The sequence below is a fragment of the Chamaea fasciata genome, unplaced genomic scaffold (assembly GCF_029207755.1).
Source record: "Chamaea fasciata isolate MVZ Bird 193981 ecotype frontalis unplaced genomic scaffold, bChaFas1.0.hap1 SCAF_21, whole genome shotgun sequence".
NCBI lineage: Eukaryota > Metazoa > Chordata > Aves > Passeriformes > Sylviidae > Chamaea > Chamaea fasciata.
The window spans coordinates 8,740,337-8,768,103 of record NW_027094106.1 but is presented as its reverse complement, the minus strand read 5'-3'; the positions used below and the strand labels follow the sequence as shown (position 1 = coordinate 8,768,103).

General features: G+C 46.8%; 1 protein-coding gene and 1 long non-coding RNA gene across 6 annotated transcripts in view; one reads left to right on the top strand and one right to left on the bottom strand.

Annotated features, from left to right (window-relative positions):
• Positions 1–15,143, top strand: part of TBX4 (T-box transcription factor 4) — a 36,326-nt gene extending 21,183 nt beyond the window's left edge. For all 5 annotated transcript variants that reach the window (XM_066202095.1, XM_066202093.1, XM_066202097.1 and 2 more), the window contains 4 exons: positions 8,107–8,259; positions 10,649–10,737; positions 11,074–11,315; positions 12,546–15,143. In XM_066202095.1, the coding sequence (XP_066058192.1) occupies positions 8,107–8,259; positions 10,649–10,737; positions 11,074–11,315; positions 12,546–13,168 (1,107 nt within the window). In that variant the 3' untranslated portion in view covers positions 13,169–15,143. The remainder of the gene's footprint in view (positions 1–8,106; positions 8,260–10,648; positions 10,738–11,073; positions 11,316–12,545) is intronic.
• A 4,796-nt stretch (positions 15,144–19,939) lies between these two features.
• Positions 19,940–23,439, bottom strand: LOC136300045 (uncharacterized). The gene is made up of 3 exons (XR_010723614.1): positions 23,255–23,439; positions 22,595–23,012; positions 19,940–20,561 (listed from the first exon to the last, which is right to left on the bottom strand). It is a non-coding gene; the product is annotated as an uncharacterized lncRNA (long non-coding RNA).
• Between the last annotated feature and the right edge of the window lie 4,328 nt (positions 23,440–27,767).

The following is a 27,767-nucleotide window of genomic DNA, read 5'->3' as shown; positions in this document are numbered from 1 at the left end:
AAGCTCCCTAAGAAAAACAAGTCAGAAAAGCCGCAGGGTTTGTTTGCCTTCCCGTGCGCCAGCGGAGCCTGCCTGCGCTTCCTTTTGTCTTTGATTTCCTCCAAACCTCAAAACCACGTGGAGTGAGGATTTCTGCAGCCTTGGCTGGGGCATTTTTGGGGGTGTGGGCAGCTGCTCAGCCACAGCTGTGCCGGGTCACCCACCCCGGGCCACCGCAGTGTCCCCATCCCTGCATGGGGTGCAGCTCCCGGGATCTCACCTGAAAGACAGGCAGCACAAATCCCACATTACTCCATCAAGAAGTGAATCCATTTCTCCACCCATGCCCTGGCTCTGTGCACTGGAATAGCTGCTTAACATCAGGGATGAGCAGCCCCATGGAGATTAACGAGTGGAGGCACATTTGAGGCTTAAAATAAATGAGATAAACATCTTAATTAATAAACTGTGGAGTTGAAGCCTTTGCTGCAATCCACAGCATTAGACTGGAGATTATTTAATGTGCTGGGGGTGTGGGAAAGCCTCACTGTCTGACACCCAGCCCTTTCTCTCCAGCCTCACAAACCTCACTCCTGCTGCTTGCCCCGGCCCGTTATCTGTTGTGGTAAATTATTAGTTACAGTCAGAGGCATGGGAGGCATTTGTCAATGCAGACACGTCAAACTCAGCCGGTTTTATATCAGAACAAATTCAGAGCTCTGTAATCTGCCTCAAACCCCTGTGGCTGAGCAGGTTTTGTGGCAGGGAAGCCTGTGCCCAGCTCACACAGCACAGCCTGAAAACGTGGGCTGTATTTTTTGCTCCAGGGGGATTTTTCATCCATGAAAGGCTTCTTTCACACCAGGCTTAACAACCGAGGAACGCTCATGTTGAAAATGGATTAAGAAATCAGCAGCCACTGTAATGTTTAGCTACAGTGAGGTCTATCTGATCCCAAAGAAAGCATTGTAAGTCACCTATGCTTAGAGCGAAATCCGAATTTATGTATTTTCAAAGCATTACGTGCAGAGACAATCAACCTGATAGAGCCTCTGATTTACGTGGGGCTGGTGAGTGATTCTGAGCACGAGGGATTCTGGCAGGGCTGGTGCTTTGCTCTCTGATGCCACGGGAGCAACAGGGCATTTGCAGAGGTGAAAATAATCTTGTAAGTGCCAGCAAGGGTGGCACATACCCATTCCCAGTGTATGCTGCCTGGGAAATACCTAACAGTGTTTGCCAGGTGAAAAATGGGCATGACTCCGTCACTGCAGGTTATTTTGTGCTCATCCCAGCTGCAGAGGATGCACAAAAATCCCCTCTCTGCTGGAAAGGGGAACATAACACCTGCGCCACTTTAGAAAGCTCATTCAGGGCAATATGGGAAAACGGCAAGTGTGTGTCTGCGCAGTGATCAATCCTCAGCAATGGAATTCCACTTTCCCCAGAGGTTTAAAGTACATAAACAGTGGGGTGGAAGGTGCCCATGAGATGGTCCTGATGGAGCTGTGGGTCAGCTCCTGGCCCTGGCAGCGGAGGGGGGCTCAGGGGGGTGTGGGGCTGCTGAAGGGCCATGGGGGGTGGCTCAGAGCTGCACTGGGGCTCTGGGGAGGACACGGGGAGCCCTTTTGGGCTCTGGGGTTGTGGGGAGGACACGGGGAGCCACAGGGGCTGTGGGGAGGACACGGGGAGCCCTTTTGGGCTCTGGGGTTGTGGGGAGGACACGGGGAGCCACAGGGGCTCTGGGGAGGACATGGGCAGCCCTTTTGGGCTCTGGCTGCAGGACTGACCTCGAGTGGTGTCTCCAGACCTGTGCTGGCAGCTCAGGAGCCCGGGATCCTTCCCCTGAGGACTGAGGAATGGGGTTTGCAGTATCCTGAGCTGGGTGGCAGCTGGGAGAAAACCTTGCAGCCTTTCCCCAGGCCTGTGTCCCTGGTTTTAGCAGGCTGTGAGCACTCAGAGTCACGTAAGGGCAGCTCTCACTGCCTGGAAGATGGGAGAGGAGCGAGAGCATCCCAGGAGGGGTTTGTGCTGTTGTTGTGCTGCTGTTGTCAGTGACTCCACTGAAATGAAACCTCTCTGCCAGAGGACTCCTGCAGCCAGGCCAGCTTGGAAAGGGCAAGAGCATCACAGCAAGATTCTTGAGAGGTTCTGACTGGGATCAGATCGATTGGAAATGAAAAAAAAAAAAAGGGAATATTAAGAAAATATAAATAGATTCTGGAATATATAAAGGTGTTCCTGCAGGGAAACAAACAAATAAACAAAGGAGGCAAGTGATAAATGGAGATTAGACGTGGAAGTTGTGACAAATCAAGGTAGATATTTAATTTAATCCCCCCCAGCAAAGCATTGCTGAGCTTGGTCGTGTTACAAACTCTGTACCTACCTCACTCCTGGGCTGCTGGTGGTGCCTTTTAATTGCCATAATTACTTTATCTGCTTTTAAAAGAAAGCTTTTATTTTAGTTCCTGGGATGTAACCAAGTGAGATTTAAAGCCACAGGACATTATAGACGGCCTGTCACTCATGACAGCACTGGAAGTGATATTCCTGTTTTTCGTGACCCAAATCTGCTGTTTACTGGCTTTACTCATTAATGCTGATGAGTTTGTTATTTCTCTTCAGATTTAATGTTTGCACACTTGGTTTTATTTGATTATCACTGAAAGCCTTAATTTTTTCCCCTAGTCCTGGGGTTTCCTTTTCATTTTTCTATTAATTAAATCAGCCTTTTTCTGCCTGTGCCCGTCAGACGCTCTCAGGCACTTTTAATTAGCTCCACGTCCTACTAATCTTGCAAAACCCGAATTTTGATTCATAATTTTATTTTTTATTTGTTTGCTTTATGACTTGTGGCCAAGCAGTTTCCTCTCTGGTGCTGGTGGGAGGTTTATGTGCTGCCTTGGAAGCAGCTTCCCCACCCCGGGCACTGGGATCACCAGAGGGAGGGAGGGAGGGATGGAGCCACAGCAGCTCCCAGGGAAAATCCTGCCTGGGGGAAAGGACACAGCCTTACTCCTCTTGTCCTACTCAGAGCAATTTCCAGCTAAAAAATTCCCATATTTATATATACAATATTTATTTTTAATATATATAAAATCTATATAAATATATATATATATATTATATATATATATGATTTCTTATATGTGTAAGGAATATATGCAATATGTATTTATTATATTTATATTTATGTTTAATCGACATAAAAATACTTTATTTATTGATTTACTTATCTGCAGATGAAATCTCTCCCAATACTCAACCACCTTTCCCTCCAGTCCATTTAAACCTTGGAAAAACCCTTTTGTCCAGCCCTAAATTTGCAGGGAATTTTTTTCAGAGCATCACTAAACCTCCTGCTGAAAGAATATCCATGAAAAGATCATTTTCTTTTTTTTTTTTTTTTTTCTTTTCATTCCCATTCATTTTAGGAAATCAGAGCAATAGTGGTGCCCCAAATAAATTACCAAGTGAAGTTTTACATTGTTTGTTAAAAAAAAAAGAAAAAGAGTTTTGTGCCACTGGGAATTGTGTGGGTTCCACAGGGAGGGATGGATCCAGGGTTTCCATTTCAATACTGGGGAAGAAGTGGCCAGTGGGGTTGGTGGTTGAAAAGAAGATTTACTTCTCTCTGTGAAATCTTTTTGTTGTTACATCGCCGGTTTGTGTGAGTCAAATGCGGCGGATTTTGGTGAAGTTTAACTGGAAGTTTAACTGCCCCTCCTGTGGCAGAGCAGAGGTGGAATCACCCCAAAGCTGGGTCCCACAGCCCAACAAATTCCAGCTGATGGGAGATGAAAAGGAACCGAGGGAGTGAAAACCCAGCAACCCCAGCTTTGGCCATCTCGTAAGGAACTATTTGTCTGAGCTCATGTTGAACCTTTTCCCAGGATTTTCCAGCCTTTCTTTTATTCCCTGCTGTGCCGATTGCCAGGACAAACGTGGGGATTTGGGAGGCTCCTCTGCAGCCCTGCAGGAGCAGCCTGGCTGCACTCGGGGCTGGGGCTGGCTGGGGAGAGCCCAGAGTGTCCCTGCCTTGGGACACAGAGAGGGAAAATGGATAGGATGAGATCCAGGGAATTCTGGAGCTCGTGTTTTAGCTGCTGCAGGGGTTGTTGGAGTAGAATGTTTTATTGGGTGATCTTAGAGGTTTTTCCCACTGTAAATGTTGGTGTGATTTTCAGGCTGGTTTCGAGTGAGGGTGAGTGCAGGGAGAAGAGGGAACTGTGATCCCAAATCCCCTGGACACATCCCGGGCAGCACAGCTGGGTCAGCTCCAGTGCTGATGGAGCATCTCCAAACCATTCACTCCTAAACCCCCTTCAGTCTGGGATGGTTTATACCACCAAATGCTCTAAATATTAATTGAGATGATTTTGCAGAGCCCCCTTGATTAAAACACCGTTTTTTCCAGGCAGAAAAGTGGATTGTCAGGTTTTTGTTCTGGGCCGTCGCGCTCCAGCTCCGAGTCCCAGTGCGGGACCAGGGCCAGCCTCAGCTCAAAGGCTTTTTCACTTTGAAAGAATAGAGGGAAGGAAGAAAGAGGCTGAAAATATATTAAAATGCAAGATTTTATATTAGTTATGCGATCCCCCGGGAGCAGCCATAAAATTATGTGGCTTTTTCGTAGCCATTTACTATTCAATATAAAAAGGGCAGTTGCCATAGCAACCACTGCATCATCTGACATCTGATACCTTGGCGAAACAGGGAGCTCTTAAATCAACTCCCCAAATTTCATATGAAAGTAAATGCATTTTACTGGTGATTTCAAGGCGAGTTTGCCTTGTGACAAGGAATGTGGCACCGTTTCCCCAGCTCAGCCTGTGCCCTTTGGGCCCCATCCTGCAAACTCAGGCCCTGGAGCCGACATTACTCAGCAGTGTGAGAGATTAGAAGTTAGAGGAGTTTGTTTTCCTAAGTAAAATTAAAAGAAAGGAGCAAATGACACCATTTCTTAAGACGTTTCTTGCTGACTGGGGAATGCCAAAATAATGAAGGAGTTGAGTTCTGTAACAGCTGAAGTCGCAGCTGCAAGTGTGTGAGCAGCACAAAGGAGAGAGACAGGAGGGGTGAGAAAAAAAATAGAAATTAAAAGGATGTTTGTGTAAGTTCACACCGGACTTTGGGGCCGGGCTCTCTGACAGTCTGCTCAGCACGTGTGACATTGAGGGGGCAGCAGTGACATCACCCTGGGGATGCTCTGGCTCCTCTGTCACCATCCAAGGCAGTTCCCAAAACATTTCCCAAAGTATCCAGGAGCTCCTTGGGTCTCACCTGGTGCAGCCCAGGAGGGTCCCCATCACTGGGTCCCTGCCAGCCTATCCCAAACTACCTATTTTTGTACAAAAACAATGTAAAAATGTGTGTGGCAGAGTCTGACACTGAATCAATCTCCCCAGGAAAAAAAGTAAGTGCAGGAAAATACAAAGTTATTGTTTTAGCATCACCTTTGAGGCTGAGGGCTCCTACGTCACTGCTCAGTGCTCTGTCCCATCAATTAAAATACTTCTCATTTTTGACACAATTCTTGAAGCTAATCTTTCCACTGATGTTCGTCACTGGAGTGGAATTTACATTTGTTTTGTGTATTTTTAGCTTTCCAAAGCAGCCTTGAAAACTATTTAGCCTGAATTGTTGGCATTTCACTTTGCACACTCAGTGTTTTGTGGCTCAGGGTTGTTTTCGGGGTGGTTTGGAAGGACTTTGAGTGCACAGGGATTACACCAAGCACAAGTAAGGAGGATTTGTGTGCAGGAGTTCTTGTTCTTAGGTAAAATGCTGGTTTTATGCAGAGAGTGGTTGCTGACCCCCAGAAAGACGTGGGAAATCCCCTGTGCAGCTGGTGGGGAGCCCCACACTCAAATTCCAACAGGAATTACACTGAGACAGGTGGGCAAATGTTCATTTTTTGTGCGAGGGGCAGAAGTGCCCAAACTTGTAACTGCAGTGGCAAAATTAGGCCATTTAGGGGTTTTTTCATGATGAACCTCCAGGCAGATCTGCAGCCACAACTGAAACTTCGAGCATTTGTCAGAAATCCTTTCCTGAGTTCTTCTATCAGGCTCCAAGAAGTTCATTTGTTCCTTTTGGAAATTGTTCGGGCTCCTTGACTTTGAAGATGTTATTAAAAATACATTTCTCTTTTTAAAGGGGTCATTATCACCCAGTGGATCCTGCTTTGGAGGAGGAACACGGGCTATTCACGCAGGGTGTCTCAAAACTTGGGCTCCTAATTTTCCCTTTGGAACTCTCAGTTTAAAGTTGTTTTCTTCATCCTGAAGCTGAGTTGCTCTGGCTCTGGGGAAAAGTCCTGGGCAGTGTGGGACAGACAGCGAGGAGAGCTCAGCAAACCTCAGCTTTTGCTCCAGACAGCCATTATTTATCAGCTCTTAATTACTCTTAATTACTGAAAGTTGCAATGTCCTTTCTTTTTACGAAAGTCCCGTCCCTGGGGTGTTACTTTGTTTTATGAGTGGCTGATACATGAAAGCAGAGAAAGGGCTCCAGCCCAAAACCTGAGCCGACCCTCTCAGGTCTACACCCTGCCCATCAACAGCCACAAAGTGGTTCAGAGGCTTGATGCAAAGCTGATAAAATGCCAAAAATTCCTCGTTCTCTCTCTTGGGGAGCAGGGAGGGTTGTCTGGAAAACGTCAACAGTAAAAATTGCATTTAAGTGGTGCATAATGCAGCAGCTACTGTGGGCAGGGGGACCTGCAGTGGATTGAGGGGGTTTGGAGAGCACAAGCTCCATGCACTGCCTCCCACCCTGGCTGGAGCTGCTGCTCTGAGCTCTCCTGGACACGGCAGTCATGGAGAAGAAAGGGTTTCTGATCCCACAGAGCAGTCACAGAGCAAAAACCTTCTGCTTCTTGGTAATTCTCATTTGAAACTGGCTAAAATCCGTAATTAGTGTGAACTGGTGCCCCTGTGCACATCCATCCATCCCTCCTTCCCTCCATCCATCCCTCCATCCCTTTCTCATCCACCCACCCATTCATTCAGCACCAGTAGAAGACCCCACCCATCACAGTGTCCCCTCCTTGTCCCTTTGCCTGGCCCTGTCCCTGTCCCTGCCCTGGGCTTTGGGCACCCCGGGGGTGACAGCCTGGCAGGGATCCCTGTCCCCCAGGAGCAGCCGGGCTCAATGAGCCCATTTGGGAGCGGAAGGAGGAGATTGGAAAGGATTATGCTGAGAAAACAAGGCAGCAGTATTTCTTCTTTGCCCAGCAAAAGGAATAAAGGCTTTTCTTAAAACCATCCCACTTCTTAAGAGAAATTCCATTTCTTGAAGCCGTTTTCTTGGGCAGTGTCTGGGCACATCCCTGCTTTGTGGGATCTCGGTGCTGGGATGGGATGAGCCTGGGCAGCTGCTCTCAGCCCAAAAACTCCACCAAAAAACCCCTTTACTGGAGGCAGGCTGTGATCCCTGCTGGACCTCAGCCCTCCCCCAGCCCCCCTGGCACCCTCCATAAAAATCCCTTGGCTGGTGCTGCTCCTGCCTTTCACTGGCCAAGACTCGAGGAGGGGAGAGGTGCCCGGACCAGCCACCCACACTCAGCCACGCCACAAACAGCAGGAAAAACCAATCTGCTGCTTTGTAGTTCCTTTTCCTTTTTTTTTGTTTTTACCAGCAGATAAAAGAAAAATAGCTTTCTAGCTTTTTTCCCTCTGTGGTTTCTGTGTTGTTGGTTTTTTTTTTTTTTTTCCTCTGCTAAACTGTGTATTTTTCAGCTCAGTAAAGTATTTATTAGGAATCTTTACAGACCAGGCTGCTGGTGAATTATATATTGTACAGCTTCGGCGTGAGCTGGGGGAAAAAAAAAGAAAAAAAAGACATTTTTTCCACCCAGACTGATTCTATCCAATAGCAATAGGAAAATGAGGGTTTACCAGGAAAGCTTTAAGTTCAGCTCTGCCTGCCAGAGCTGCAGATACCTTTTGTGCCTCGCTCCTTGTGCATTTCTAGAATGTAAATTTTCCTTCCTAACTCGCAAGCGAAGCTAAAGCCGAGCTCTGCCGGGCTCTGGGTCCTGCCGCAAAGTGTCCAAGAGCCGCGGCTTGTCTCTTTCCTTTTTTTTTGAATGGATTTCTCACTCGAGCACCAATTGTTTTTCAGATCATCCTCAATTCAATGCACAAGTACCAGCCCCGGCTGCACATCGTGAAGGCGGACGAGAACAACGCGTTCGGCTCCAAGAACACGGCTTTCTGCACCCACGTCTTCCCCGAGACCTCCTTCATCTCCGTCACCTCCTACCAGAACCACAAGGTAGGCAGCTCTTGGGGCTACCGACGCTTGCTTTTGTGACAGGATCTTCCTCTTCTGCTGGTTTAAAAGCCAAGTTTCCGTCCTGGCTTTAAGCACGAGGGATGAGGCAGGATGCAGCTCTGGGATGTTGCTGGTAATAATGTTTTGGCAAAGCCTGGGCTCCCCTGGCTGGCTGCGCTCATAGAGCTGAGATGTCATTCAAACAGCAAAGCGCATCTAATGATGACCAGTAAAGCCGGCCCATAAATCTGCAGTGAGCGGTAATTACAGAATGTGTGTTTAGTGAGACAGATGAGGAATGTCACCGTAAAAAGGGAGCTGGGCGCTGCCTCTGTGGTTTGTGGATGCAGGAGGGGCTGGGGGACTTTGGGGTGTGAGGTACAAAGGGCTCGGTCCCGTGCTCTGGGCGGGTGTCAGGGGCTGCAGGGGCTGGTTTGTGGTTTGAGGCTGCTGTTACCTGTGCAGAGTTCTGTCTGAGGGCTGGATCCCAGCAGGACTGAGCAGCGGGACAGTGAATTGTCACCTCCCTGTGTCACCTCACCAGGGCAGGGACAGCAGGGGATGGAAAGGATTCAGATTCTATCCTGCTGCTGCTCTGCCTTTGCACCAGCTCCTGCTCCCAGGCGTTTCCCTAATGGTGAAGTCCAACCGCTGCATGAGGAATAATTAATAATTGAATTGGAATTTTTAAAGTGCATCAAGATTCATAACTCAAGGTGCAGAGTGAGGTAACACTGCCGGAGCCCTCCTGTCACCCCGAGTGTGAAATCTGCCATGTGGAACTGCACCAGTTCCTTTCCTACACATTCACAGGAAAATCCTGCAGGAACAGGAACAAGTGTGAAATTCTTCCTCCCCAATAACCTGACCAGAGCTTTTCCTCCCAAGCAGGATGCCTGTGTGCCCTTTGATGCTTGAAGTACAGAGTCCTTGCAAAAATGTTGCAATTAGTGAGCCAGTTAAGAGTCTCAGAGCAGAAACATGGATGTGGTGTGGTCAGGCAGGCTCGGGGAAAAGTGCCCATTAGGACACCGAAGGTAGAAAAGTTGTAGCTGTTGATGTAAAATGACCAATTGCCCAAACATGGTTAACCAAAAAGACTCAAAAGAGCTTATATTTAATACGTATTTAAAATGTCTGCTGTCAATGGTGCCTTTCATCCCTAAGGCTCCCAAAGTGCTCCATAAACTCCACGCTTGCACTGTCCCTGCTGTCCAGCTGTGCTGGGGGGGCTCTGCCTGGGGGGCAGATTTGGGGAAAATGTCCCAGGTGAGCCCAAATTCTTTAGTGAAGATGCTGAGAGGAGCCTCTGTGGTGCTGCCCTGAGCAGGGGACACAGGTGACAGCAGGCAGAAGGTCTCACCAGGAGCTCAGTGTGCTCTCGAGAAAATCTCAGCCTCAGAGGAACACCTGAATGGTTTTGTTTGTTCTCTTAAGCATCGACAATTTAAAACCTGGTCTGGTTTTCTTTTGGAAGAAACAAACTGCTGAACTATTTTTAGCTCAGGAATCTCTTGCTAGCAAGAAGTGTGGCTGTAAATAATTGTGTTCCTGAAGGGAAAAAAAAAAAAAAAAATGAGGAAGTTGAGGACAGAGGTTACCCCTGAGCACAGGTCAGTGAGGAAGGTGTGTGTTCACCCAAAATCCTCTCCTGGGCTGGATGAGGCCAGGGGAAGGTGACCAGGAGGGACTGAAGCCCTGATCCTGCCCACATCAGAGGAAAACCACGATCACTAAGGAACAAAATGGAATTAAGATGTACAAACCTGCTGTCAGGCTGTGGGTTTGGAAGGGCCCTATGCTTCTTGTGGTTCATCAGCTGCTTGAGCTGCCCTGGAAGAGCTGGAGGCCTGGAGGCTGCTTAAATTCACATGTCACCACCTTCCCCTCCAGCACTGATAGCGGCCAGCTGTGTTCTCAGGAGTTTTTTTGGTAAGGGATATTTTTCAACATTGCTAAAAGTGTAGCTGTTAGTAACAGCAACACTCACGCAAAACCATCCCAAAGCAGAACTGGCTGCTCTCCTCAGCATTCAAACGGGATGCAGGGGGCTCAGAGCAGGGAGAGCTCTGTTTGACTGGGATGCTTTTCACAGGGTTAAATTGACTGAATGGTGGCCAGAAAGGTGGATTAAATTGTTATGGCACTTAGGGAGAGCCCCAGCGTGACAAGCAGGGCTCTCTAACATGGAATCATAGGAAACTTTTAAATCAGGCGGATTCTCCCCATCAGGAGTCCAGAAAATGAACACAGGGCTTAGATTAAGCCCCAGACTCTGCATTTCACAGGGGTCATCAGGACTGAGCCCCTCGAGACCCAGCTCAGCCGTGCTCCTGCTGCACTTTTGGTCTGATTTGCTTTCAAGCCCTTTATTTTTGTTCTTTTAAAGATAACCCAGCTGAAAATCGAAAACAACCCCTTCGCCAAGGGCTTCCGGGGCAGCGACGACAGCGACCTGCGCGTGGCTCGGCTCCAAAGGTACCTCCCGTCCCTCGTGCCCTGCTCCTCACGGCTGCAGCTCTCTGCAGAAGCAGCTGAAAGGTGCCGGAGCCACAGGGCAGCGTGTTTGCTCCCGCCTGAATGCCGGTGACATCCCCGCAAGGCCCCTGCCGTCCCTCTGGCGCACTCTGTGCTGGCAGCTCTTGCCCACGCCCAGAGGAGGGCGGTGAGTTCATCGTCTCAAGCAAAGGCTGCTGAAGTCATTGGCCGGAGATGCTCTGGGGGAGCCAAACCAACATTTCCTCATTCTGTTGATGAAATTCCGACGATGCTGATCGCTGCTTAACCGGGCTTCATTTTTCTCACCTCTTTTAGCAAAGAATACCCAGTAATTTCCAAGAGCATCATGAGGCAGAGGTTGGTGTCCAGTCACGGCCAGCTGTCAGCAAAGCCAGATGTGAACCCGCTCCATGGGAATCACCAGACCCTTCAGCATTATCAGTATGAGAACGGTGCTCACATGCAGTTTGCAGCCTCAGATACTCAAGATCTGCCACTCAACACCTTCACAGCACAGAGAGATTCAGGGCTCTTCTACCATTGCCTAAAAAGAAGAGGTAACTCGAGTTCACAGCTAGAAAATAAACCTGAGAGCATGAGTTTGGTTTGGATTGGTCCCTTGGGCCTTGGTCTTTAAAAATGCTGCTGTGGTTGGAGTGTTTTGGAGGGTCAGGAGGCAAGAGCTGCTGTTTGGGGCAGTTTTTAGTAGGTTTGTCCCATAGAAGGTAAAATCAGACTGTGAGACAGAGCCGAAAGAATTAATTAGAATGTGCTAATTCAAATGGCACAGAGCTTCAGTGGAAAATTATCCATTGTTAGGATCAGCTGAATTACAAATTGTTTGCAGGAGGCCATTAGCATTCCCAGAATTCTACACTTTCCAAGGCAAAGCCATGAGCAATTCCCTCAATGCCTGCAGAGCAGGGGGACTGAGGGAGCTTGGTATGAGCAGCCCTTTCCTCTCATCCACTAATTCTCAAATTTAAGTGAGCTGTGACTGCATTCTCTTCGTTTTAGTCCAGCATCAGATGAGATCATGGCATGTTTTAAGTTAAATGGAAAAATTTTGCACAGAAGAAAAAAAAAAATCCTTCTATTTGCATGTCTCACTGCCCGCTAATTTATTTAAGCTGGGAGAATCCTCTGATCACGGCTAAATGAAGAATCTAACAGCACCAGTAATGAGGGCTGCAAGGCAAATGCGTAATTTTAGCAGATGTTAAATGTGCAGATGAATTCACTAATTCATCCAGAGAATATTCCTAATAAGTAACAGAAAGCTGCTGGGGACACAGGGCCGTGGTCCTCGCAGGAGGAGAGGGGCTGTGCAGGGCTGCTGGCTGGGAAAGGGCTCCTTTATCTGGAAATATTTCTGCAGCTTTTGACGTGGATATCTGGGAAATGTAGAGTCATTTTCGCAGTGACAGGAAGGCAGGCTGTGATAAGACCCTTTAAGAGACTCCTTGAATTTGTCAGGAGGAACCGTGCGGGAGTGTCGGGGCCCTGCGTTATCTGGACGAACGTGGAGTAATCCCTGATGTGAGAAGAGTCCCTCACTTAAGCTGACAAATGTCACCGGAGTGCCTTGAGGCCGGGGGGGATTAGCCTGACATTTGCAGCACAAAGTCTTTTTGATGTTGTCCGTTGTTTTCCCAAACCAAGATGCTTTAACTGGATTAAGCTGAGAAAGGGCACCAGTTTCGTGAAACACCCGCGGCCTCCGAGGGGACTCCCGGCAGAGCTGCTCCTGAACCTGAACGGCATTTTTGGTTTTTTTCTCCTTGCAGAAAGCGCTCGGCACCTGGACCTGCCCTGCAAACGCTCCTACCTGGACGCCTCGTCCTCGGTGGGGGACGATCATTATTTCCGCTCGCCGCCGCCCTACGAGCAGCAGATGCTGAGCCCGTCCTACTGCGGCGAGGTGACCCCGAGGGAGGCGTGCATGTACTCTGGCTCGGGCGCCGACATCGCCGCCGTCTCGGCCGTCGACGATTTGCCTCCCCCGCCGCCCCCGCTGAGCTGCAACATGTGGACTTCAGTGGCACCTTACACCAGCTACAGCGTGCAGACCATGGAGACTGTCCCCTACCAGCCCTTCCCTCCTCACTTCCCCGCCGGGCCCATGATGCCGCGGCTCCCGGCCATGGCGGGCCAGGCCTCGCAGGCGCCGGCCAACGGCCCCTTCAGCGTCTACAACCAGCTGGGCCCGGCGCCGGGCCGGGAGCGCGGGCCCGCCTCGGCCTTCCCCCGGGACCGCGTGCACCCGGCCGTGTGCGAGAGGAAAGCCCCTTCTCCGCACCTGAACGCGGCCAACGAGTTCCTGTACTCGCAGAGCTTCTCGCTGTCCAGGGAGTCGTCGCTGCAGTATCATTCAGGGATGGGCACTGTGGAGAACTGGACTGACGGGTGACCTCCCGCCGCGCCCGGCCAGGCCACAGCGACCCTGCTGCTCCAGGACAGTTCAGTCAGTGTTGATACCTGTGGGGAACTTGCACTTCGCTGAGACACACGTGCATTTCCAGAGGGATTTGTGAGGGTGAAGGGCATCTCCTGGCTCAGTGGGCTGGATTCGGCAGGCTCTTAGTTGACTCCCAAATAAGTTCATCCTCGTGTCTTCATCCGGCAGGAACCATCTTCATGACTAACGAAGTGACGTAGCTAGTCGTGTTCTTCTTTGCTTGTAACGTTAAACATCCGTGAGCAAAATTTCGGCTATTTGGGAAAAAAATACGAGCTCCACTTTTTACGGTCCTTGGCTCACGAAGCCACAACCTCCCAAAGCTCCGAGGAAAAAGCCGTTCCCGATGGGTTGCGTAGCTCCAGGACTGCCGTGGCAGCGCTTCTTCAGCCCTTTTGGTCCTCGGAGATTCTCGGGGATGAGGGAGCGGCGGCAGCGCGGGCCCCGAGCCGCGGGCACGGAGGAGAAGGCGCCGATGCACAAATGTCTCCTCTTCCCCCCACTGTAGGAAGCGAAGAAGCGAAGAGTTAAGCCCGAGGCCAAACAGCAAATTAATTGCAGCGTTAGGAACAGACCCAGTGTCTTCAAGACTCCCATCCCTTGATTGAATCACGTTTGCTTATTGCAATATATTTATGAAGTTTAAGCTTAAAAGTCGCTAATACTTTCCAGAACCAATTCCTGTATTTGCTGGTCCTTGATTTCTTTCGTATTCAGCTGAAACGTGCCTTTTGTGCTGTGTTCTTTCCTTTCGCAGCTAACTCAGACAGAATTGTTTTCAGCCTAAAGGAGGCCTAGAGGAATATTTTCCTAACGGTGGGGTGGGGAGGGAAGAGCTCCCATGACCTGTCAGGCTTTACAGTGTACAAATCTTTGTAGAACAGGTAAAATCTGTAACCAGTGTATTCATTGCTCCTTTTGTTTGCCGTGGAAGTGTCCTGGGCTGATTCCTCCAGCCTTGGCTTTGTCCCCTGCAGTGTCCCTGCCAGCTGCCGTGGGGGGATGGCTCACGGGGTGGGTTTGATCATCTGAGAGGTCTTGTCCAACCCCAGCGGCTCTGTGAGGAGGCCGACGCTCGTGGGGAAGCACAGGAATTCCTTCTGGGACAGAACTGCCGTTGTCCTCGCCCACAAAGCTCCTGTCCCCCTGCAGTGTCCATCCTGCTGAGCAGTGCCACCCAGGTGACCCAGGGGTGACGCTGGGTCGGCTTCCACTGAAGAGCACAGTATTCCACCTTTGGTCATTGCACAGTGGGGTCTTTTATCTCCTCCCGTTGCGTCCCAAACGGGCAAAGGCAGAAGGCTGAAACGCAGCTTTGGCAGTGGGGAGGCGCTTCTGTGTTTTGGTGAGGAGCCCGATGGATGAGGGGGGCTGTGACGGCCCCGAGGTCACATTTCAACCAGGACAGTCCCCTGCACCCACTCAGCACAATTCCTGTGTGACTGGTGGGGCTTTTGTAACCAGATTTTGGAAATCACTACAATTTTTGCATGCTGAATAGCTATTTATATACATATATATTTTTTATATATATATATATATATAAAATTATATATATCACAAATGCAGGCCACGTGTCCAATTCAGCTTTGCTTTTGACAAATGAAATACTTAATAAAAATGAATGTTGCAAAGGGGTTGGTTTTTTTTTTTTTTTTTTTTTTTGGAAAGACATCTATTTAATTTTTTTTTTTTATTACACACCTTTGATGTAAAAACTAAGAATTGGTTAGACAAAAAAAACCCTATATACTACAGATAAATCTTTATTAGAAACCACATTAGATACAGGCGGTGTGGATTTTTTAAATGTTTGTTACATAGCATGGACATTTTATTTTACATATCAGAACATAAAGTCATTTTACTACTACGAGCTGTCTCTGGGTGCATTTCAATAATTAGTATAAAAGTGTTCCATGGCGAATTCAGATGCCTCGTGTCTCTTCTGTCTCCTGCTGCCTGACCACACCAACCTCACCCCCCCCAAGGTGCGCACCTGACTCTGTTTCACCATCTCAAAGCTCCACCGTCAGGTTTTAGGTGCCCACGGGTTTATTTGGGGTTTTTCTGGTGTTTCTTTGCTTTAGGGGTCCCATGAGTTGATCTGAGCACGGAGTTAAAAGCCACTGATGCCCAGGTGCAGCTCAGTTCCAGTGGTGAAGAATTAAAGGTGGGAGGGAGGGGGGAGAGGTCCGGGGGTGTCACTGCCCAGAATTTGCAGCGCTCAGTTCATTTCTCACCCTGACACCGGATCAGCACTGAACCAGACAAATGGAACCCAAAAAATGAGGGGGGGGGTCAGCAGAGGAAAACCTGCCTGGATCTTCTGCCTGTTTTACAAAGGTGATCAGCACAGGAACAACGGCATTTTTAATGAATAATCACTGCTGCTATTTTTAACCATTTTTCATGTACCTTCCACTCAGCCATGCAGTATTTATTGATTTAAGGCAGTTTAAAAAGTAGCTCCTGTAAGAATTGTCCCAAAACCTCTCAGTCAATGCAGGCAGCGTAGAGAAATCTTGATCATGTAATTAATGATTTAATTAGCCTTTGCAAAAGGCAGGGCCCAGGCTCTGTCCCACAGCAGCCACTGGAGCTGAGCGAGTGCCCTGGGAATCCCTGTGCCAAATAATGAGCTTTTTCCTTATAAAAATAGCACAGGATATTTATGAGCACAGGACCTGATTGGGAAAGGCTGAGTTAGCATAAAAATGTGCAAAATTTGGATATATGCTAATCTGGTCATCTGGGTTCCTTTTATAGTCACTGGAGAGAGATCAGACATTGAGATGAAATGGGATGAATCATTCTCCAGTGACCATCTTTTTCCACTCAAAGGAATCCGGTTCAGCCACTCAGAGCAGATTTCCCATTTCCAAATGGCTAAAAACTCCTATGAGTGGGATCCCCCTCCTGTGTCACTTTGACAAAAACATTGAGACATCATTGAATTATTTACAAATCCCACTCAATCTGAGCACAGGGAAAAAAATAAAAAAAGGCTGATTGTATTAATTTATGGGATGGAAACAGGTTGCTCTTTTTTAGTTTGCTTTATGTTTTCGCTGCAAGATTTCTAACCTGGGTTTGTGTCCAGTCCAGGCTCCCAGGTAAGGCGTCCAGGTTCCATTTGTTTTCTCCTGCTTTTCCCACCTGGAAAGGCTTGGCAGGTGCTGGTCCTGATGGAGATCCTGGCCGAGCAGGACCATTCCCAGGGATGAAGCAGAGCGCAGCAATCCTGAGTGTCCTGGAGTATTTGCTCTGTTTGTTTTTCAAATCAGAAACACTCAACTGAGGACATCACTAAAAAAAATAAAAAAAAAAAAATCCCAACAACCTGCACAGCTTTAAAAGAGATCAAGTGTGCTTACTGTGTCCCAGTTTGATTTAGTACACTTTAAACAGCTTTTAATTCTCAAGAATGTGGAGGTTCATGTGTGTGGAGGCTTTTCCAGCCCCGGAGTTGGAGCCGGGAGTGGCAATCCGAGCTCAGGGAAACCAGGCCCATTTCAAATCAGATTAAAGCAAAAATTAGCAAGTGAGAAAAACCTGAATACACACGAGGACCGTTTTCCATTGATGTGCTCTAATCTGCACTAAAAGGCCCAGGGAATTTTTTTTTAATTCTGTTTTTCTTTAAGGTAGAAATGTCCAAATTGAATCTTGGCTCAGGCCGGCTCAGTTCCACCGAGCCCGGCAGCACTCGGTGCCAGACTGAGCCTGGACTTCCCTCGAAATAGAACAAATATTTGTATCAGCTTGCTGAGAATGTGAGTAATAGGAATATTCGCCAAAATTTAAACAAGCTAAACTGCAGTCCTGCCAAAAGCCCCACCGTTCAATTTGGCATCGTTGGCAGCTCACAGGCTCAAGAGGGGCCTAAGTCTGCAAGAGCTGGGGTGTTTTTGGCAAACATGAATTTATTTTTCTCTCTCTCTACATTTTGGAAAATTTGTGCCTCTCTGTATTAATTTATGATGTCATTAAATAATTCTTTTTGCAGCTTGTATAGAAAGAATGTCTCTTTTGAAGATGAGAACTCCCCTGAGGATGGTTATAGTGAAAAATTCCAGCCAGAGAGAAAAAAAAAAACCCCTCTCCTCTCTCCTTGGCCACTCATGTTTCTGCAGTAGTGCTTAAACAGCAAAAAAAAATCGACAATATTTTAATTTAAGGACCTGCTCCAAGGAGGTGCCATGCACTTGACTGTGACAAGAGGCAGCCTAAATTCAGTGTGATTGGAGGGGTTTTATTCCTGTCATAGAAGGCTGCAAGAGAAATCATGAGCCTGTGACTTGCTGGTAGAAAACATCACGTTTTGAACTGATTTGCTCTCCGCAAAGAACAGGATCAAGATTAAAAATCAAAGACGAGAAAGTCTTGGGAGTGGTACAAGCAAAGCACAAAGCCTTGTCCAACATGAACCTTTTTTAATGTGCAAACACTGCCGTGGGAGAAATGCCTGTAAAACCCTGGGGGTTTAGGTGGTGGTTTCATCACAGGGTTCACAGCCCCTCCTTGCACCAGCCCTACTTAAACCAGAATTAAATTTAAACCTGGCTTGGGCTGCTCAGCCTCACTGGGAAATGAGTGGGGAAGGTGATGCCCTTTGGGGTTTTGTGCCACCTTGCTGGGGGTTTGTGGTCCCCCCATTCCTGCCAGGAAGATTCTTTCCCTGGTCGTGGCCAGCAAATGTTCCTGTTGGTGCAGTTTTGGGATGCCAGTTCAGATGTCCCAGTGGATTTACACAGAGCTGCAGCAATGGGCCCTCCAGGATGGAAACTGCTCTCCTGAGCCCCAGCCCACCTTTGGAGGAACCAGGCCCTGAGAGAAGGAAATAAAAAAGGAGATGAATTAGTGCAAAGTGCTAATAACGTCAGTTCAATTAAAATTAGGATAATTGCAGGTTTTGTTAATTGGAAACTCATTTAATAAAAGGAAAGCAAACCCCACCGGAATGAAAAGAGGAGGAATAGCTACAACAGGTCCCAAGGCTCTTGTTCCACTGAAAAATACTGATGGGGAAGAGGTTTGAGGGAGTATTTGGCAAATGCCAACATTTTTCATCTGTTTTTTTTTGTTTGTGGTTGTTGTTGGTTGTGATTCTCCTTAGTTCTCAGCAAACACTAATTTTTGGCTTTGGACCATACATGGCTGCAGTTTCGAGGAACATTTTCAGCAGGGTTGCATTTACAAACTGGTGGAAAATTGACTTTTTAATGAGAAAAATGAGGTGGAATGTCAGCACCGTCTGCTTGGGCAGCAGCGCTTGTAACAATCCTGAAAGACACAGTTTGACAAACGTATCTTCTAGCTGGGAGGTTCACACTGATAACAGGACACTGGGCCAGGTTTGTGTACTAATCCTGAGCCCCTGCCAGCAGGGATGGACACCACTGAACATTTGCTGCAGAACAGCATGTACAGAGAACAATTCCTTACGTCAGGCAGCGATGCCTGCTGCAGCTCAGCGGAGATGAAAAGCAAGATTTTTGTGTTTTCATGCCAAAATCCTAAGGCTCGGTCCTATTTCTGTTGAAGTCAATAGGAAAACTTTTATAGACTTCAGTGTAGCAGGACCAGCCCTTTAATCTTGCCCTCAGCCAGCCCAGCCTGCAGCCTTGGCTGTGCAGTGCAGCTGAGGAATGAGTGTTTGAGTTTGATGGATGACACAGGCACACTCAAAACTGCAGTTTGCTCATGCCCAGGGTCTCTAAGCAGCTACTGAGAGAATAACAAAGGTCTGAATCTAATATTGGGTTTCATATCAGCTGTGAATCGTATACACGAAAAGATAGCTGAAAATGGAACAGAATAAAACCCAAAGCATCGATGATCCCCTCTAAATCCAAGAGATCGTTTCAGCCTGAAACTTTGGAGCAGATTGGCCTGGCCATGAGGAATCAATCACAGGACATCCTGGAAAGGTGATGAACTTGCCTGGTGCATCAGAGTCCTCAGGACAGCTCCCGAGCAGCCACAGGCAGGGCAGGCACTGGGGACAGGGAATCCTTCCCATTTACAGCCAAAAATCAAAGTGCCCACAGTGCCTCACCTGCTCAGACACCTTTGGTCTGAGCCTATCCGAATAAAAATTCTGCTTCAAATGAGTCTGTTCTCCCTTCTCGTCTTTCTGAGGCCAGTTCAAAGCTTGGAGAGATGCCCCCAGCCCCCCCACCCTTCCCTTCCCTCCATTTATCACTCTGAAGGAGACAGCTTAGGGGCAGGAAAAGCTTCCACTGGGATTTCTGTCCAGGATCACAGTGCAGGACTGGATTTACACCCAGCAGCAGAGCTGAGCACAGCCTGGAGCCCCTCTCCCTTTCCCCACCACTCACAGGTAAGGAGGAAGGGTTTTAACTCTGGGTTAACATTTCCCAAGCTCCCGGGCCTGGGAGGGGTCACTGGGGGCTGGAGGGGTTTCCTTGGAAAGCAAACATTGTCCTTTGACACATCCAGGACATTCAGCGTGAGGCAGTGAGGGCCGGAATCCTGAGAGCCCTGGGGATGCACTGACCATCCTCCCTGGGGTGACACAGAGACCTGGGAGCAGCAGGGACATGAAATGCAGCACGTGGAAACTGAGATGTCAGGATTCAGGAATTTCCACGTTCAGGATGTGGAAACGGAGCTATCCCAAAGCTCTGAGAATTCAGGGGAGCGAGAGCTGGGTGAGCAGTGCTGGGAGCTCAGTGTTCAGTGGTGTGCACACACAGCCCCCTCTCCTCCTACCGAATGCTGGGCTCAACATGCAAAGAGCTCTCTACTAAAATCTCATTTAGACCAACTGCAACTGAAAATCGGAGATGTGAAGCTAAACCCCCACACTCGCCTGTATCCCTGGGACAAACCAGCTTCTACTGCAGGCTCCATGAAATTCAGGATTTACGAATTTACAAATGCTCCTACCCCCAGCCATGACCCAGCCCTCAGTGAATGATTTGTTCCTCTCATGCATAACACAGAAATAACATCCCCTCACCTCTGGGAAGTAGCTAATTAGATTGTCCCAAAATCAGTTTTTATCCTATTAACAGCAAAAGAAGGTGAAGCAGGAGGTCAGGGACCAGGAATTAAATACGGGGAAAACATGAGCTGGAAAAGAGAGAAAGGGGGGGGGAAATAAAATAATTAAATATAAATGCTCTTTTCTTAAAGAATATAAAAAAGGAGTAAAAGCAACAGGCAAAGGAGATGCAGTGTTGGATGAGTTGTGAGTAATCAGTGATGTGGAGAGGTTGAGGTTGTTCTGTTCACTTCTTTTTGCTGCTTCTCTTCTCCTCACACAAAGAACTCTGGATCACACAGCCATGCTTCTCACAGCCCGAAAAACAGATCTCTGAAAATGTGCAAAAAAGGAGAAAAGTGACTTCTATCCTGTCTAAGGCAGGCTAAACATCCCCCCTTCCCCCTGGGATCTCTTATTATGCCTTTGGTTAAGTTTCAATTTGTCAGGTACGTGGGCCAGTCCTGATCACCACATTGATGTTCATAAAAATACCCCAGTAATTTCCCAAGGACAGGAGATTCCCCTTCCACAGGTACTGTGTGACCCTTCCTGACAGTCCAGTCCAGCAATAATTCCTCACTTGGCTCCAGCACCACATTCAAAGGTTTGCTTGGAAATCCTTTGTTCTTTTCTGTTGTTTTTTTTTTTCCTGGGGGTTGAGATGCTTTGTGGGGCAGTGGTTCCTTGGATTGGTTTTTCTCTTGTGTCCTTCCCAGTTTTCCTTTCCATAGATACTGCAGTGCACCAATTCAATGAATCATGCTTTCTTCTCATAAAATATTATTTGAGCCTGATGCCAAAGGCCAGATTTCCATAAAAAGAGATTCAGAATGAGTAATAAGCCCAGCAAAAATTCTTGTTATTCTTCTGTGTTTTCCTGCCCACTCTCATTTTTGGGGGTCAGAGACTTTTTAGAAGACCAGTGGCTTTAGAACTGATATTTTATATCTTTAGTTTTGTTTAAGAGCTGCCTTTTCTGCTGCTCCATCAGCTACGTGTGGAGGTGTTTCCATCTCCTGAGCAGGGCCATCAAGAGCCAGTTGAGTTCCTGATTCAACAAAATATCTCTTACTCCTGTGACCTTTCTCACCCCAGTTCCTACAGGCAGGAGCCAGAGGCAGCTGCCAAGGCTCAGGACAGAGAACCCCCAGAGGAAAAGGTTTTTCCCCGAGGGAAATCTCCTTATCCCTCTCAGGCTCCCACCTCCCCTCCTGGCAAGGTGAAGACCCAACAGGAAAGTGTTTGAGCCAGAATGTGGGACATTTACAAGGCAGAGCAGAGCTGGGCCAGCCTCCCTGGCAGCAGGACGGAGCCTGGAATGAGGGATTTGGTTCCTGGCTGTGGATAACCACTGCCCAAACTGCAGCAGGATGGATGGAAGGCAGCAGAGAGCAAACTCCAGCTTGTAAATTCACCCAAACTTAACAACAGGGATACACAGAGGAGTTGCTGGGTAGGACCCAGGTAACCCCAGCTCCTCTGCACACTGAGCGCTCTCCTGCTTTGGGTGTTTGTTGCTAAACTGGCAAAATCTTCAGCTCTTCAAGGCATCAGCGATGCCTTTCATGTGTTGGTCGCATGCCCTGAGCAGGGAACAACTGGGAATTGCCAGTGTAAAGTGATAGTAAAGGCTGTCCTCACATTTCATTTAATAGGGTACATTCCTTTTTGTAATATTACTGAGAGTCCCTCAAATATAAGTGAAATAAAAACTGTTCTTTTACTTACTGCTAATAACAGCCAGTCGTGCTGTCCTTGAGAGCCACATATAAAAACAGGCAAGAAATATTTTCAAATGGTAAAATACTGCGCTATAAACGAGACTTCTGGTGATGTTACCTAAATTAGCCTCCTTCAAATGCCTTTGTGATATTTAATCATAATCATAAAAGTCAGAGTGCTTTTGCCTCGCCATCAGAAAGCAGCCTGATATGTTTTGCTAGTCCCAGCTCCACACTGGCTGGGTGTCGGGGTGTATAATTTCATAGACACAAAGACACTTCACTACCATAGCTCTCATTATTAAACAATATATTTTAATTGTCACCACCTTTCTCATATAGACATGGGCCAAATCTGCCCTTATTGCCTTCAACTGAGCTCCACAAGGGATGAATTTTGGCTCGATATATATAAAAAAATACAGCAAGTCGAGTAATAAAAAGAAATGTTTGGGTTTCTTTTTTTATAGCAGCCGGGTTTGGGGTTTTTTTTTTTTTTTTTTTTTTTGCCGTAAGAACACACATGCCTGGCCAGTAAAATCCCCCGATAAAGGACTGAAGTGTTTAAGACTTCATATGCAGAATAGCCCATGGTGTTTAATTACAATAGCAAAGATGCCATGCTATAAAAGGCTTTCTTACCTGGAGAAGGGATCCATGCTCTCCAATGAAGCTTAATTACCCAGGACATGCTGAGTTTTCCCCTCTGGCAGTAACCTCTAACACCAATAACTCCGCTGCTTCTTTTGACATCTGAATCGTTGAATATTGTTAATTTTTGCTCTAATTTCCTTATTTGGGTTACAGCTTTCCAGTGGTTTGCTTCTGATGAAAGGATTGAGCATTAGAAGAGCTTAATTCCTGGGACATTCCTCTTCCTTTCTTCCACTTTTCCCTTGGAATTTCGCTCTCTCAGCCTGCTCTGGCACTCCTGCTCCCCCATCTCCTTCCCAGCATACTTGGCTCCAGATGGAGATTTATGCATTTCCCCTCCTGTGATCCTTTCCTGCTCCACCAGCAAAGGTTTCAGCTTCATCCCAGGCCCAGAAGATGCAAATTTCTGCAGAATGAATTGACTTTAGGCTTTAAAGGGAGAGCTTTACCTGGCTGCCAAGCACTCCCCAGACACTGGTTGCACAGCTCTCACACACAAACACAGGCACAGCACAGTCAAAATCCCCATCCAACTGATATTATTGTGGGGGAAACGGGATCCTTGTTATTTATTGAGTTATATCAGATTTATGGCTCACCTTTCTGCCGAACTTTTATTGATTCATAAAGAGAAGATTCCATTTTTACCTGGAAAATGCTGCTTTTTGCAGGCAGGGGAGGAAAGCTCTGCCTTGAGGAAGCGCTGGGATCTCGAGCCATGATTTAGAACCATCACCTGCATGATCCTCCTCATCCTCACTCCTGCATCCTCGCCTTTTGATGGAGCCAATTTCCTGAGTGCATGTGAAAGCCTGTGGCTGCAGCCTGGAACAATCCTACCTCAGTGCTTCCCTTCTGTTGTTGATCCTTTAATTTCCTCCAGCTGACTCCTGCAGGGGACTCGCAGTTTTATGCTGCTCTTTTGGACTAATCATTTACAACTGACTTGAAAAAAAACAAAAAACCAACCAAATCCCTTCTCTGTTGCTACTGCTCCATGGAAGGGTCACTAATTGGGATGTACTTCCAGCCAAAAGGCAACACGGGCTTAACAGCAGCTCGCAGCAAGCTGAAAATTCTGCCCAAAGCTTTCTAACCAGAGCAGTTATTTAGAATTTTACTCGAAAAATTAGGGTTGGAATCCAGAAAGTTCCTCTGCAGTGCAGATTTTCACACTTGGAAAAGCCAGGGGAGCAGAAAGTCAGATAAAACTGATGGATGGGTGAAATCACAGTGTCAGGATCTATTCTGATGTTACACACAGGGCTCAGCTCTGGGCAGGGAAAACACAAAATTGAAAAGTAACTGCAAGTGCAGATCTGGAAGAAAGGCACGAGCAGGACTGGAAGTTTGAAAACATGTGCCTTAGGGGGAACTGTTACCTAATGACAAAACAGGAAATGAGATGGAATACAGAAGGGACAGAGATTAATTTCTCTGAATTATTGATGTTTGTGGTCTGTAAAATGGAGATCAAAACAGGAATTTTATTATGTCAGAAAACCAAGATTAATTTAAGGATGTTTTAGTTTAAAAAATGCATTAAATTCCACCTTAAAGCTGAGAATCTGATGCCCAACTCTTAGGCAACAGCCTTATTAATTTATTTGATCATGTTAATTATGATAAATAATTCCAAATACATTTTTATGTATGAATGTATTTTATGATAAATAATTCCTTCCAAATACATTTTTAATAGCGTAGCTTTTCTGAGCTGTGCTGATAACCACCATCACAAGCTGTGACTTAAACACCCAGAGACGAATGATCAGTTATTACAGTTCCTTTTGCATTTCCATACATTCCAGGTGATAAAATTGCTCTCGAAGAATTATTTTATTGCATTAAAGGATTAATTTATACAACATTTTACACGCCAGCAACCACTACAGACTACTGCTAACCCTTTAAATGAATACAGGCACATTACCTGACGTGAAAACAAGCCCACAGCAGATTTTCAAGACCAGAAATGGGGTTTGCAGCTATTTCTGGCTGAATGAGCCAGTCAGACTCACCCTAAAAATCAGCAAATTCAACCTTTCTTTCACGTGCTCATGATAAAAACCTGAGATTCAATTAAAAAAATATCCTGGCACCTTAAACCAAGTGGATTCCAAGCTACTTTTGGGGGCAGAAAGGAGAATTCAGGGGTGAAAAAGGAGACTTTAGGGGACAGAAAGGGGACTTTAGGGGACAGAAATAAGATTAGGGGGCAGAAAGGAGATCTTAGGGAATAGAAAGGAGACTTTAGGGATCAAAACTGAGACTTTAGGGGACAGAAAGGAGATTTTAGGGGACAGAAAGGGGACTTTAGGGGGCAGAAATAAGATTAGGGGGCAGAAAGGAGACCTTAGGGAATAGAAAGGAGACTTTAGGGATCAAAACTGAGACTTTAGGGGACAGAAAGGAGATTTTAGGGGGCAGAAAGGAGACTTTAAGGTATAGAAAGGAGACTTTAGGGTACAGAAAGGAGACTTTAGGGTACAGAAAGAAGGCTTTAGGGTACAGAAAGGAGACTTAGGGTATAGAAAGGAGACTTTAAGGTATAGAAAGGAGACTTTAGGGTACAGAAAGGAGACTTTAGGGTACAGAAAGGAGGAGCTGGAAGGGCTGGAGGATGCTTTGGGGGCTGGCTGTGCGTGGCAGCAGCAGCGCGAGCGCGGCCGATTTACGCGCTGCTAATTCCCCCCTCAGACGATCAGCCTTAGCCTGGTCTGATTTCAGCAGCAGGAAAATCTCGGCGTGGAGATCAACACAGCTCTCAGGCATAAGATCCTAATTATTTGAAAGGCATTTGTTTTCATAGCTCTTTTTTTTTTTTTTTTTTTTAATGTGTCCAAGTCGATGGCATTTTAATGCCTTATTAAAAGGTTGTTTTACAGCAGCCCCGTCTGTTGGCTCGCGGTGCCCGTGGCTGTGCTTTGTGCTGCAGCATTTCACCTTCTCCACGCTGGCCAGAGAAATATTTTCCAAATTCCCCCCGTTAAAAGGGGTGGATATTTCCTAAGACAAATAGGGGGAGGTTTTTTACCTGCCCTGGTTTGCTGTTGATAGGGGAGATAGGACATGGATGTGTGTTTATGTCTCTCTTGAAGAAAAGGGTTTGTGTTCATTAAGGGATATTCTTGCTAGCTCAGGCCCAATTTAATAGGGCTTTTTTAGTTACATAAACAAATGGAAATGTTTTCATTTCTGGGTTTCTTTAATTCAGTTGAAATCACAGCAAGACAAAATTATGCCAGTGCTCCCCTACCAGGTTTTCAGCCCAGACATCGCCCATGTGGGGTCTCTAAATGCACGAGAAATTCAAAAATGAGGCAATTCAAACTTGGAATAAAATGGAATTGATGAGAATTTTATATTAAATTACTTGGAGGGGCGTGTAAGGTAAACAAACATTCAAAAGTGAAAAGGAAGATAAAAACACATTTCCCAGCATTCAGAAAACCCCGGTGAAATATTTCTTTTAAACATATGGCGAAGCCTTTGCTTTGTTGCAGTCAAATGGCAGAACCCCCACTGAGTTCAACGGGGTCAGAATTTGTACCCTGGTACCTCCTTCCCATCCCTCACACAGAAATATTGTGAACACCAGCCTGGTTGGCGTTGGCAAGAAATATTTAAAGTCCTTTACTTCTCTTTCTTATTAATCCTGATGAATGCATGGCATGGATCAGCAAAAACTCTTCTAAGATAAAATAGAATCTAAATTGCCTGGTTTCAGTTCTGGAGAGTTCTGTAGCAGCAAGCAATAATGAACAGATGAGGGAAGCAGCCAGACCTACAAAAGAAATAGTATTTTAAAAAGACTGTACTTGGGGGGGGGGGGGGGGGGGGGAAAGGGTTTGCCTTTGTACATAAAGAGCTCTATTCATTAAAAGAAGTTTTTACAAATGTGGTTATTTCAAATAGTCGAAAAGTGTGAAATACACTTAAAATGAGTAAAATTTGTGGGTTTTCCTATGGGTTAAATATGTGCCATACTAATAAAGCTCTCCTCACACCTCTTCCTACCTCAGAGTCTTTGGCCTCATTCTGCAAGTTGTTTTGAATCGAGGGAGCTCAGCACTTCCCTGGAATGGACCATGCAAGCTCTGTGAAGGAATCTGTGAGCTGGACACTGAGTGAGGCCCAGAGCAGTGACCGTGAGTGAGCTCCACGAGCCAGCACAGCTCCTGGGGAGGAGCTGCTCCCAGGAGTGAAGGAGAAATCACAACAGAGACCAAAATCAGAAACCTGCAGCAACCTCCAACCTCCTTCCAGGCAGCCCCCAGCAGGTCAAATTTTAAACCAATAATTGCCTGAGTTCTGTGTAGGTGCTCGGACCTCGTGGCACTGCAGAACCCAAACACCTCTCAGGCACAAATATAAATATATATATATACACATATATGTGGGCTCAGCGATTCAGAGACCCCAATACCAGGCACGTCTCACTCCTGAGTCTGTTATTTAATGACAACGTGCTGTTTTCTGCAGGAGGGTCTCCCACAGCCTGCGCTCTCCTTCCCATTCCTGTTTTTAAAACGTACCTGGCACTTACACTGCATTAAAAACCACATCAACAGCTTATCCATGAAAACACGTCCCTGCCTCAGGTTTCATGAAAGGTGTCCCTGTGATGCAGGTCAGCATTCCTGGATAACCCAGAGGAACCCAGCAGGGCCAGGGATTTCCATGGGAGCTCGTTCAACAGAGGGTTTATAAACTGCTGAAAATCTTTACAGGACTGATTTTCCAGTGTTTCACCCTTCCTCACTGTTGGAAGGAAGCTTCCAACAGCTTTAAAATGAAACAAAGGTGTCAAAATCTGATTATTTATAAGCACCCAATTTGCAAGCTTTTGTCCTTGCAGTTTGCAGCCACCAGTGATGTGCAGAAGTTGAGATATCAGTGTTTAACAAAAATGTGTTTAAACCCATTTCCCCTCAGTTCTGTAGCTCTATCTGCTCCTGCTCATCTCAGTGAGACACCTGAAATGTAACATGACATCTCCAGGGTGGTTTAGGTACAGAAAAATCAGACAGTTTGGAAAGCACGGCTTAGACACAAAAATTTAAAAGCTGAATCTCTGCTGTAGCAAAATCCCCTCGAATTTTCATAGCACTTCCTTTTAATGTAGCAAGAAAATTATCAGACCTTTACTTAGTCCACA